Raw genomic sequence first — 13,071 nt, 5'->3', positions numbered from 1 at the left:
TGACCTGCACAGTCAGTGAAATTGCATGACAGGTACAGATTCATCAGATCTTGTGTAGCTGTAACCAATGTAAACCCAAGAAACACGTAAATGGATAAGTCAAGGGGAAATGTAACTTAAGGTGAGGCCAGACATTAAATTAAGTGATGACCAGGAAAATCCTCTGCTTTATTTGTTCATGGCAGGTAGTTAGTGTAAGTTGGCTGTCAGAAGGGCTTTCATTATTGCTGAGACAGGGACCTGTTTGCAGAGGGAGTAGAGCAGTGTATTGTAAAGTTCCAGGAACAGGATTTGGGAATGTAGAAATGCTGCATAAGTTGCATGGCTCATCAACCTGATATTTAGCTTGTAGTTCGTATTCAAATTCCAACTGCAAGTTAGTGGAGGTTTGAAGATAACATTGCATGTGTACTATACTGTAGCTGGTAGGCCTGTTCTTTATTCCTGCTGTAACAGTTTATACAGGTGTAGAGCCAAGGATTTCCACCACAGCAGAATTTCTGCTAAAGTAGCGGAATTGGCAATCCGAAACAAAGGAATGAAGTGGAATTGTATAGAATGTAGTCTTTTAACCCATTTTGACAAACGCAAATAAATAATATAGCTGGGATATCAAATCAACACTTTAGTACAGACACAGGATTTAGCTGCATTTCAGTGTCATTCGAAGAGACAACGCTTGGCTGGTATAACGGCCGTTCTTTCTGCTGATCTGAGCCCCATGTGGATATTCGAAAGTTTACGGTAAGAGTGCAGTTATTGTTTTTTTGCAGATATACCCTATGAAATACGTAGCATGCCCCTTGATTATAGGTACGATAGTAAGTGTGTGTTTAGAAGCTTAATAGTCAGTAGTAATAATGTATTTAAATTGGTGTGAAGTGATGGAATGGTGTTCGAAATTGGTGTAGGTACTGTAGGACTGCAGAACAGGCTAACAGATAGAAAAGGTTTTAAAAAACTGTGCAGCTTGTTATCCTTACTGTTTTTCTAATTTGCTTAAATGGGCATAATGTGTTTTAAAGTACAACATAGTGCTATGTTAAACTTCATTTATTTGGCCGCCTTATGTAGAGGAAAAAAAAAAATCTAATATATATGTTCATCCCTGAGTAGTTTCGAGGTCTGTTTTGTGCTATAAATTATACAAGTTCTCAAAAAGACGCAGGAGAATGAATTCAGTGTACAGCTTTTATTTGTGTCCGTCAGTCTGACTATTTTTCAAAATCAGCACAGTTAATAAAACTTAGTATTCAAACTCACTAGTAATAAAGTCACAGAGTAATAAAAACAAAGTGCAAGTCTTAATTATATAATGTGTGTGTATCTTACTGTACATCGTTGGGTTCAATCAATACAGGGGGAAAGTGTTGACTTGCCTCCCCAAACGAAAGACTCACGCACCGCCTATGAATAGAACTGTTCGAACTTTGAAATTTGGTATCAAGCATTGAAGATGCTTCAGTAGCTTTGCTGGTTGATCAGCATTATTTATTTATTTATTTATTTTTAAACTGAACTATTGCTGGATTTAATTGAAGAAGACCGCTTAAAGGTACAATAGAAAAACAAAATAAAAAGCAACTGATTTGGAAAACACTACATTTAGAAATTGATGTCAAGTATAGAATACATTTGGGACGGTGAGTTTTATTTTCAGTACTTTAGCATTTAATTATCGCTTTAAAAAAAATATTGCTAATACCCTGATTCAGAATAGTGGAGTGTGCTAATGTGTGAACTCAAAGTTCATATGACCAAGTAGTGACTGTTTGTTTATGACTGTCTTCCTGGTTGGGGTAATAAAAATAAAAAAAGACCTTAACCCTTTCGGACCAATAGTTGCTCAGTGAGATGCCCCCCAGGACTAGGTTTTCATGGCAGTATGCCACTCTCTCTTCTAATTCCACCAAAAAATCCACTTTTTTACGTAGCATTTTGGAATTAGTGTACTTTTCTTTCAGAACACTCGGGGGACATTATAAAGTACTTCAGAGACCATTCAAATTTCTCTTTCACTTATTTTCAAAAAAAATTCAGTAGATTTGGGTTTTTCAAAGAGATAAGGGTGCCAATTTTGTTGAAATTTTCTGAAATGTCAGCAACAGTGTTCCCTCCAAGCTTTTTAGATACTGAGAAACTTGCTCTTTTGACCGAGAAAGTGCCAGTTATCAGTGAGAAGCTTTCAGCCACGCATTAACCCTTTGAATGTATTATTTTTGTTGCATTATACAATTTTGAAACAATATTCCAACACAGGTATCTCAACAATTTTGTAATTTGCTTTACATTTAAGTAAGATATTTTTTATGTGTCTACCTCCAGATTCTAAATCATTTATTTTATTTATTTGTTTATTTAGATGCACAGATAAATGTAATGATTAAATTATGAAGCCTCTCTGAGATCTTATCATAAGTGCAGGCCTGTCAGTAGACTACATGCTTAACTGATGGTCTGCATATAATTGCTTTGTACGATACCGGTATTTTTGGTTAAACAGATTCAGAGGTGGAAGTGTTTGAATCAACAGCAAGCCTGGTATTTGTGTCACATGTGTGTTTCAAGATGTAGTTCTGTGTGAATCAAGATTAATTTCTGCCATCAGAAATGGAGCGAAGCATCAAACTTGCATACAGTATGGGTACCGTCTCCTAGACTCCTCTGATCTGTAAGTAATGGCTGCTTCTTTAAGTTCCCCTTTCAAGGTCAGCAAGACAAGGTAGACATTTAAGAAACACCTTACTGTCTGAAAAATGTGCTTCTTACCTTTCACAGACAACATGATGCAGTTCTTGGAGCTCAAAGTACTTGCAAACAGAGTTCGCGTATGATTGTGACAATAATCCTAACATTGTACAAGGATTGTGACAATAATCCTAACATTGTACAAGGATTGTGACAATAATCCTAACATTGTACAAGGATTGTGACAATAATCCTAACATTGTACAAGGATTGTGACAATAATCCTAACATTGTACAAGGATTGTGACAATAATCCTAACATTGTACAAGGATTGTGGCAAATTGAGAAACAGTGTTGAACACAAACAAACCCTGAATATTTTTTTTAAGTTTTTTTAACTGGCACTTATACACATACGTGTAGGCATCTAACTTCACATTACATCCTTAGTGTTGAGGATATCTTCACATTACATCCTCACTGTTAAGGATATCTTCACATTACATCCTTACTGTTAAGGATATGCTCTATAATGTAATGCTACGGATCTTAAGTAGGGCTTTTATTTTGTTTTTTATTAATTACATTTTTCGTTGCTTATTTTTAGCTATTTTTCAGGTTTTATGTAAATCGTTTTTTCGGGGCTTTAGCCACACAAGCAGCAGAACCCTTCTGTAGCCCATTATAACCAATACAGAACGCATGGGGGCATGTCTTTGGATGCCCCATTTACCCCCTTAGACACCTTGCAAACTAAATATCTAGGTATTTCTAGGTAGGTTATCGTCTCCTTTTTGCAAAAACACGAACGATTTTAGTGAGCAAGTCGTACCCCATGAGCAGCAGCATCCCAGTGTAACCAATAAAAATGCAAAGGAATCCCTTTGCTCTTGCGTGTTGATAAACTGTGAAGTAGTTTTTTTTTAAAGTAGTGAGTAGTTGTTTCTTGATGAAAGAAATGCACGGCCCTTTTCTTCAGATACAAGTTTTGTTTATTCAATACAGGTTTAATTCTGGACACAAAACAGAACGCTCAAAACAAAACAGTACAGATCACACTTTCATATGCAAACTGCACGGTGCAAAACTTAAGTTCAAAACATAACAGAATTAAATAATATAATGCAATACTATAGGTTTGATCCTCCAGGACTTCTCGATCGATAAGTCTCTGCAAACACGTGTATCTTATATTGCATTCAAACTTCTTTCCATGTTATCCAACAAACAGGGTCGAAAGTATGATGCTAAAGTTGGCTTCATATTCTCGTTCCAGCTTCGTATTCGCGTTCCAGCTTCGTATTCGCGTTCCAGCTTCGTATTCGCGTTCCAACTTCGTATTCTCATTCCAACTTCGTATTCGCATGCCAGCTTCTTATTCGCATCCCGCAAGTGTAACACAAATTGAATAAGTAAGTGGGGTGTTTCAGAAGTTAAATAGCTTTGGGCCTCTTATTTCAAAGCTGATTCTCTCACACAGGGGGAATCCCTCTAACTCACCCAGGTGTATTTATTCCTGCCCAAAATGGATTTTGATACTTAAACAGCAAAAATCATACAGTAACCCGGACATCATCATTTGCAAAGACTGTAACTCAGTAAGAGTTTCCGCGCTGTCTTCCACTGCAATTTTTGCCCATTCTTCTTTGCAAAATTGCTCAAGCTCCGTCAAGTTGAATGGGGACCTTTGGTGAACAGCAATTTAACTCTTTCCACATATTCTCAATTGGATTGAGGTCCGGGCTTTGACTGGGCCACTCGAGGACATTGACCTTTTTGTTTTAAAGCCACTCCAGTGTGGCTTTGGCTGTATGTTTGGGGTCATTGTTCTGCTGGAAGATGAATCTTCTCCCAAGTCCCAGGTCTCTTGCAGACTTCAGCAGGTTTTCCTCAAGGATTTCTCTGTACTTTGCTGCATCCATTTTGCTCTCTATCTTCACAAGCTTTCCAGGCCCTGACGCAGAGAAGCATCCCCATAGCATGATGCTGCCACCACCATGCTTCACAGTAGGGATGGTGTTCTCAGGATGATGTGCGGTGTTAGGCTTGTGCCAAAAATAGCGCTTAGCGTTGAGGCCAAAAAGCTCTATTTTGGTCTCACCAGACCATAGTCTCTCACGTGCCTTCTGGCAAACTCTAGCCGAGATTTGTTGCAAGTTTTTTTCAACAATGGCTTTCTTTTTGCCACTCTCCCATAAAGGCCAGTTTTGTGAAGCACCCGGGCTATTGTTGCTGTATGAACAGTGTCTCCCAGCTTAGCCGTGGAAGACTGTAACTCCTTTAGAGTTGCCATAGGCCTCTTGATGACCTCCCTGACTAGTGCCCTTCTCGCCCGGATACTCAGTTTTTGAGGGCGGCCTGTTCTAGACAGATTCACAGTTGTGCCATAGACTCTCCATTTTTTAATAATGGACTTTACTGTGCTCCGGGGGATATTCAATGCCTTGGAAATCTTCTTATATCTTACCCCTGATTGGTGCTTTTAAAGAACCTTATTCCGGATTTGCTTTGAATGTTCCTTCATCTTCATGATGTAGTTTTTGGTAGGATATCTACTAACCAACTGTGGGACCTCCCAGAGACAGGTGTATTTAACTGAAATCATGTGAATTGCACACAGTTGGACTCCATTCAACTAATTATGTGACTTCTAAAGACAATTGGTTGCACCAGAGCTTATTTAGGTGTGTCATAGCAAATGGGGTGAATACTTACGTAATCAATCATTTTCTGTTTTATATTTGTAATTAATTTAGAACAATTTGTAGATTATAGTTTTCACTTTGACATTGTGGACCTTTTGTGCTGCTCAGTGGCAAAAACTCCTAATTTAAATCCATTTTGATTCCATGTTGTAACACAATAAAATGTGGAAAAGTCCAAGGGGGTGAGTACTTTTGAGAGCCACTGTATATAGCAAGTGCTAAAAGAAGTACGATAATCCAAACTTGGGTAACATTGAAATTAGAACGGTAATTTAACGTTATGATGAATATAAAGACATACTAAATGTTAAGCACAACAACGCAGTGACTATAAGAAAAGGCAAGATACCTGACGTTGGAAAGGAGTTATTTTTTTTAACTCTGGACTGCAGTTCAATGCAAAACATCTATCCTTGACTTCCTGTGAGTGGATGGAGTAACGGCAACTTTTGCAAAAGCACAGCCAGGGATCCTTGTTTTGAATTTCTTACAGGTTATTGAATAAACAAAGTAACTTGACTTCGATTCACCTGATGTCAGTACTTGATGGCTAGTTGTAATTAGTAATGTTAAACTATTGTACTGTTGGAATGTATTTTCTATTTTGGCCAGGTTACAATAGTTATGCTATGATTATGTTATAAATATTATTTGTTAGAATTAAACCAATGTAGAATATTTAGGTTGCTGTATGGTAGGTGTTATTTTATTCTGAATACACTACAGCAAAAATTATTATTTGGTGGTTTGCGCAATATTATGCTACCGTTGTGACGTTGCTGCTCATTGAGTTCTGCATATTTTAATTCAGTAAACAAAAGAAGGAAATAGGGTACAGAGCGAAAAAATCTCGTCTTGGATATTGTTTGAACACTTTGTGAACTTTGTAATAATGTGCTGTTTTATCTGCAAGTCTCGGAAACTGACGCCAAACAAGGCAAAACTTTACTTTTTTTTTCTCCACTCTAAATGGTCTTCATATTTTTTCATAATTACATTATTTATGATTTATTGATTTCAGTGCTTTCCTTTTGGCTTATTGGTTGCTTAGTTGTAGAAAACCCGATTTGTAAAGATTTGCCGCGGGAACGAGTAATAACACAGCACTTCGGTACGCAGTCTCATATTCTGACTGTACAACAAATATGCTGCGCGGGGGGAAAGTTAGAATTAGTTTGTAGTTATGTTTTTAAAAAATAGTTTGTAAATTAATTTTCAGCTTTTTGACACACTGGCCCGTTTTCCTGGATTCATGAAACGGAAGCCATATGCACTATATATATATTATACTAGTTAAATGTAACTGGCCTAGTCGGGCCTGTGGTGCTTCATAACTATCGGCCAAACTGCTCTCTCTATCGGCCCCGGGCCACCGGGCCATGGTTAATGTCGAACCCTGCTAGGGATACCTCGATATTTATTGAGCAAGGCATCTAAGGTGGGTAAATGGGACATCAAAAGATGCCTCCATGCGTTCTGTATTGGTTATAATGGGCTACATTTTGGGGTGCTTCTGTTCGTGGGGTAAGGCTTGCTCACTAAAATCGTTAGTGTTTTTGCAAGAGGAGACGATAAACTATCTAGGGATACTTCGATATTTAGTGAGCAAGGCATCTATGGTGGGTAAATGAGGCAAAACAAAGGACACGCTGCTTTGTCAACTACACCGCGAACCAGGAATAAATAACCAACTTCCAGGTGGTTCAGAAAGGCATGAAGAAACTCTAGCAGTAAGCGCAGTCTGACACTCCCCATTACTGTGTTTGAGCAAATGGGTTTTGAGGGTTAACTTGCTTTAAATAATTCATTAATTAATGGATACTACACTGCATTTTCTGTTTTGATAGTTGCATAGTAAAGATGTAAATAAACTCTATTTCTTGAGGTTTTGTTATTTTTATAAAGTTTTGAGGTTGAATATTTCAGTCCAGGTTTAATAGCACTTAACTCTTCATTTCTAATATTTAAATCCAGAATAAATATAATTCCAGATTTAAAAGAAAATCAGTGTTGAAGTGTTTTTATTGGGGTGGTTAATTTCTAAATGACATGTGTTTACAATTCCAAAATTACAGATTGAACAGCAGAACTGAGGGCATAGGCATGCCAGGCCCTAAGAACCTTTTAATTACTAGGACTAGCAGCCCCTGGCCTTAAAAAAAAAAAAAAGATGCTACTATATTCCCAGTACTATTTTCTACTTTGGTAAGTTGGCATGTCTGGGGTGAATGTTGTCTTTGGTGGTGTTGGTTATTTCTTGACTGTTTTTATCAAGCATGTTATTTTTAGATTCATGAGGTTATCTCCAGCGCAGTCGCCGTGATGCCCTGTATAGTAGCTCACGTACACACACACACACACACACACACACACACACACACACACACACACACCCCCGGTCCGTCTTCTTTCTGGAGCTCTGCATCCAGTGAAATGGTGATGATTTTTATTCGTCACCAATTTAAGAACTGCATCGGTGCAATTGTAATTGTTTTTACCTTTTATCTTCTGACAGTTCTGGGCAATGTCATTTTACAGTATATTCTGAATGTCTTTTTTTTTTCCCCTGAACCTGCCGCATTTGATCTTATCAGATAAAATTTTTTAAAAAGCAGCAGTTCTGGCAGTTGTGAGAAAAAAACATACAAAGCAGATACATAAATAGTTTAGAACAGTCATTAACAGTATTTTGAATTTCTTATTTATGCTTTTGTAATTTATATTAAATCTTCAGTCGTTTATTCCAAACCCTGTGTCTCTGCACTGACCGATTGTATAAAGCAGCTTTAAACCTGTGTCATAGGATGCACTTGAAAAAAAATGTTTAATATAAAATGAAAATAATTATATTTATAATAATTTTTTTTTTTTTTTTTTTTTTTTTTTAAATGACATTTAAAATCAATGTTTAGAGAGAATTTTAAATAGCTTTCAAACCAGCACTGGTTTTCTGTTTTTTAATTGGGAGCACATGCACATACTTCAGAGGATCCAACAAATATGAGTTTCTGGGCATATCATGAGATCTTTTAAATCAGACAGCAGCTCCAGAATTATGTGGCTGCCGAGCCTGTACCTTTGCTTAATTTGGTCTTCATTTAAATCGAAGATGTAATGCGGGTACGAAATACCCTTTCTCTTCTCATCCTACAAATCAAGGTTCTTGCTGCAATCACAGCCATGGTTAAACTTTTAAAGGTTTGCTAATTGTTTAAAACATACTTTAAAAAGTTCTTAACAGATTGATTCAGTTGTAAGTGTCACAATTGCCGGCAGCGTTAGTATGTCTCGTAATATTTGAGAGCCCTCATTTGCACTCCACCCTATTTTTTTTATTATGCAGGAACGCCATTAATTACATATTCATCTAATGATGAACCGCAAAAAAAAACTCCTGCCGCAAATCATTCCCTAAAAAGCTGCTAACAGCACTGCGCTTGTTTAGTACAGTTCACCCTAGACTTCCGACTCGTTTGCGACTATTGCAATAGGCGCAAGACTTTAGTACATCTACCCCTTAGTGGTTAATCAGGGGTTTAAGCATCTAAGTCACTTGTTCTAGTCTACATGACTAACTTCTCTCCTACAGGTAACAGGGATTTAAACATGTCAGTGTAGGTATGATTTTCACACCTGTAGTCACTAACATGCTCAGTGACTCTGCAAAGTATCTATTAGGATAGTAATGAGAAAACAGGGCTCAGAATCGATTTAAATGTAGTTGTTTGGGCATTTGTAAAAGTCATTTGTGTTTCTGAAAAAAAAGAAACAAGGTGTGCTTTGTTTTACAATAAATGGCTGCAAACCCAATCCAACTGGAGAGTTTGCCTCTGGTTTTGGAAACAAAAAAAAAAGAACAGAAAACCTAATTTTTCATCTGATGAAGTAGAAATACTTGTTGATGCAGGTCTTCATTTTATATAAAATCTTCCTGCAAGGCCAGTGATCAACAGATCCAGTGACCATACAAAAAAAAGAGGATGGGATAACATGCTGAATCCCTGCAATTTTATACAATTAGTCTTTTGTTTTATATGACAACTGTATAGTTTTTGGAAAGCATATATATTTCTTCACGTGCAGTCACTTCAGTCACTGTTTTGTTCATGGCTTATACATAAGTTGTCTTTGGATATTTTATGCCAAAATGAAAAATAAATGTCAAAATAAATGAATATATAGGCATTTATTTATGTATGAATTTATTTCTTTTTCATTTTGGCATGACATATCCTCTATATGTAGAAAGCCCCCTGCAGCATAGAATGTACTACTGTAGGGCAGTGGTTATCTTCACTGTGTCCACAGGAACGTCAATCTCCAAATCCTCTGACAACTTCTCACGTAAATCCAATATTGCTTGTGTATTTAGGCGGGGGGAGGGGGGCACCCTCTTCTTTCATCAACCAAAAAACTACCAACCCTCAGCGCCCTATTCTTCATACACCATGTCTTCAAGGTCCTAATTGATTCCTTTTCGACTTGCAGGTGTATCTCACTGGAACCATGCTCAGCATCAACCCGCTGGAGAACCTCAAGATCTACATCACTAACCGTCCACCCCTGGTCATCTTCATGGTCAGCGTGAGTGCTGTGGCTATAGCATTCCTGACCATCGGTTACTTCTTCAAGATCAAGGAGATCAAGTCTCCAGAGATGACAGAGGTACAGTGGAGATGGATATAAATCAACCACACAAAGCAGAATGAGGGGGGGGGAGATCTTAGTTTCTATAGTAAACCATTGCATGTGTTTGTGCAACTTGCCACTACTGCAGGCAATTTAAGTTATTTGAAGTTAAAATGCGAAGGGCCAGATATTCAAAGATTTTATGTATCTCTGCTTACATTGAGAATATTTTGCATATATTTGCATGTCTGTGAAATTCAAAACAGTTGTGGGGAAATTGATAATTTTGTTAGGCTGCAGAAGTGAATACATTTAAATTAATCTAAACAGGAGAAAATTTACCTCAACTCACCACTGTACGACTTTAAAGAGGGGGTAAATCGCCTTCTCGCTCTTTAAAACCTTTGGGACACCTAAGCTAGGGGTTGTGAATGGTTACAATTTATTTTTTGGTGGTGGGGGTGCGGAGAGCTTGTCTTGGCTCAAGAGTCATAAGAGTGGGACCCAGTAGAGATTATATAGCATAATGTATTGGGCTAGAGACAGTGCATAAGCACTGGAAACAACACATGGAATGTGTGAAGCATTTTTTAACTCTGTTGCTGCCTAGACCGGTCCAGCAACCCCACATCATCGGGAATATTTTAAACACAACAAAAGTCACACAACATAAACAGTATTAAAAGACTTTTTACATTTTCAAGCATTTTTATCAAAAAATTGCTTTCTTTCTCCTAATTGGAATTGACTGTGCCCTGAAAATGCAAACAACAAGGGACCTGGAGTGGAGCTCTGTGGAACACCACAAATAGGGCTGCTGATTTTCCACAACTGTGGAATCACTGACGGAATTGCGGATTTGGCATTTTGGTAATGGAATTCTGCTTTGCAACTGCACCTTTTTATATATAAAAAAAAAAGAAAATGCACAGTCTTTTACCGCTGTTATTCTCCTATAAAAATAATGAATTGCTTTGAAAACTACACTACCCAGAAGCCCAGCGATGATGCTTGTATAAAACATGTGTTTATTTGGATCATTAGATAACAAGTAAACAGGTGGTTTTGTGGGCATTACGCTGATGGACTGTCTGTCTCTGCTGTGGTGCTGTGTGAGTCGAGTTGTTCAGAAAAGCAACTAGCTGTTTTGTGAGTTCTAGTCTGTGGAATCATTTTGGAGTTGTAAAGGAAAGTACCTGAAAAAGAAAAAAAAAACGATCGTCAACCCCCTGATTTTCAAAACAAAACAAAAAAAAAAACTTAGGCTAATTTGAATTTATGTATTCATTTATGTAGTTATCATCACAAATCCGTTAGTCCGTCACCCGCTCAACACAAGGAAACAGGGCGTGGTTGAGGGGAAACCTTTAGTTTTATAACTTATTATTTCTGATTTATCATTAACTCCTTAATAATACTACATACTGATTTTTAGTTTTTTACTCATGTTGCTATAACATTGCTCTCTCTACTCCAGCTACTGTACTAAGAACAGAAAATGGTGACAACTGTAGATTCAATAATGAGTGGAACAATAAATACTTGTATATTATACCAACTGTGCCGAACGCAAAGCCTGCGTGTTTACTGTGCAGTGAGTGTGTGTCAGTAGTTGAGGAATACAATATGAAAAGGCATTCTGAAACCAAACAAGGAGCTTTTAGAAATACATATCCAGAGGGCTGAGCAGCTAGAAGCTCAAAAGTAGAGGCGCTGATCTCTTAAGTTATACTATTAATATGTCAGATAGATTTTAAAATGTTTGTAATGATACTCTGTTAAGTTATCACACTGTTCTGTTAGTACTGTTCATGTGGTAAAATGTGTTACTCTTGTTCAGTATATGAACATTAAGTTATGTCTTACTTGTTATTGCTCAAACATGATTAAAATACTCTGTCCTACCTACTCCAATCTGGCCCCCTTTAAATTTAAAAAACTAGTTGAAGAGCCGTGCTCTAACTGAGGCAACTCTGTGTCCAGGGTATACGAGAAACACATGCAAGCAGCTTTGCAGCAAGTACAGCATAAACCAGTCTGTTTTATTGCTGATGAAACTGAAGATGGAAGTGTCCTGAACATTGTGTTTAATTTGTAATTATATGACAATTGTATATTTTTGTAATAATGTCCCTTGTTTTCAACTAGTCTGTATATTGTAATGCCAGCAATAAGTTGTTTTTTCAAAACACCTTTATTTGTTGACTGACCTAAGGTACATTGTTACTAGTGGACTGCTTTAAGAAAGATTTTTCCTGGAAACTATTTTATCTAGGGACTTAAATAAAAAAATTAATTCAGTAGATTTTTAATGTGAAAATGTTTATGTTAATTACTTTAATTCGTGATAAATTAGCACCAAGGCTGTTCAGTTTTTACTGTGTTTGGTTTACAGTACTGTTTTACAGTACTGTATACTACATCCACCCTGTTACATTCTGTACAGTGATGTTGTTACTGAACAGCTTGAGGCAGATCTGCAGTACATTACTGTGCAGTGGTGCTTGGGTAGACTGAGGCAACAGGTTTTCACTGCGTTGCTGTTGCATCATGCTGGTTTCCTGTGACATATGCAAGGTCAGTCTCCCAGTGGAGGATAAGAACAGCAGGTGCCTTTCCTGCCTAGGGCCAGAGCATGCAAGGCAGGCACTCGCTGACCGCAGCTTGTGCAAGTTTTGTGCAAGTTTTCCTAAGCACTCAGCTCTGAAGAGATGTCCATTTCACTTGGGCAGGGCTCTTCCCCATCGCCTGATAAAGACGTGGCTGCAACCTCTGCGAATGGATGTGTCATGGCACAGTAGGAAAAATGCCCGAAGCAAAAGCTCATGTAAGAAGCTGCCCTTACAGTCTTCCTCTGCCTTCCCTTCTCCTTCTCTGCCTCCTCCTCCTTCTCCTAAGAAAGGCCAAGAGAGAAATAGAAATGAACATTGCTAAGGGAGCTAAAACCAATTCCAAAATGTTTTTCCAATATTACAACAGCAAGCGAACATTCAAAGAGGAGATTCAATGTTTAAGAGATACAAATGGCAAAATCATAGATGAAGAAAA

The 13,071-nt window shown here is 37.6% G+C and overlaps 1 protein-coding gene across 3 annotated transcripts in view; it reads left to right on the top strand.

Annotated features, from left to right (window-relative positions):
* tmem248 (transmembrane protein 248) overlaps positions 1 to 13,071 on the top strand; it is a 28,278-nt gene that overhangs the window by 2,153 nt on the left and 13,054 nt on the right. For all 3 annotated transcript variants that reach the window (XM_041236639.1, XM_041236638.1, XM_041236637.1), the window contains exon 2: positions 9,883 to 10,059. In XM_041236639.1, the coding sequence (XP_041092573.1) occupies positions 9,901 to 10,059 (159 nt within the window). In that variant the 5' untranslated portion in view covers positions 9,883 to 9,900. The remainder of the gene's footprint in view (positions 1 to 9,882; positions 10,060 to 13,071) is intronic.

The sequence above is a fragment of the Polyodon spathula genome, chromosome 41, assembly GCF_017654505.1.
Source record: "Polyodon spathula isolate WHYD16114869_AA chromosome 41, ASM1765450v1, whole genome shotgun sequence".
NCBI classification, from domain to species: domain Eukaryota; kingdom Metazoa; phylum Chordata; class Actinopteri; order Acipenseriformes; family Polyodontidae; genus Polyodon; species Polyodon spathula.
The sequence above is the reverse complement of the archived record's forward strand: the minus strand, read 5'-3'. Positions and strand labels throughout refer to the sequence as shown.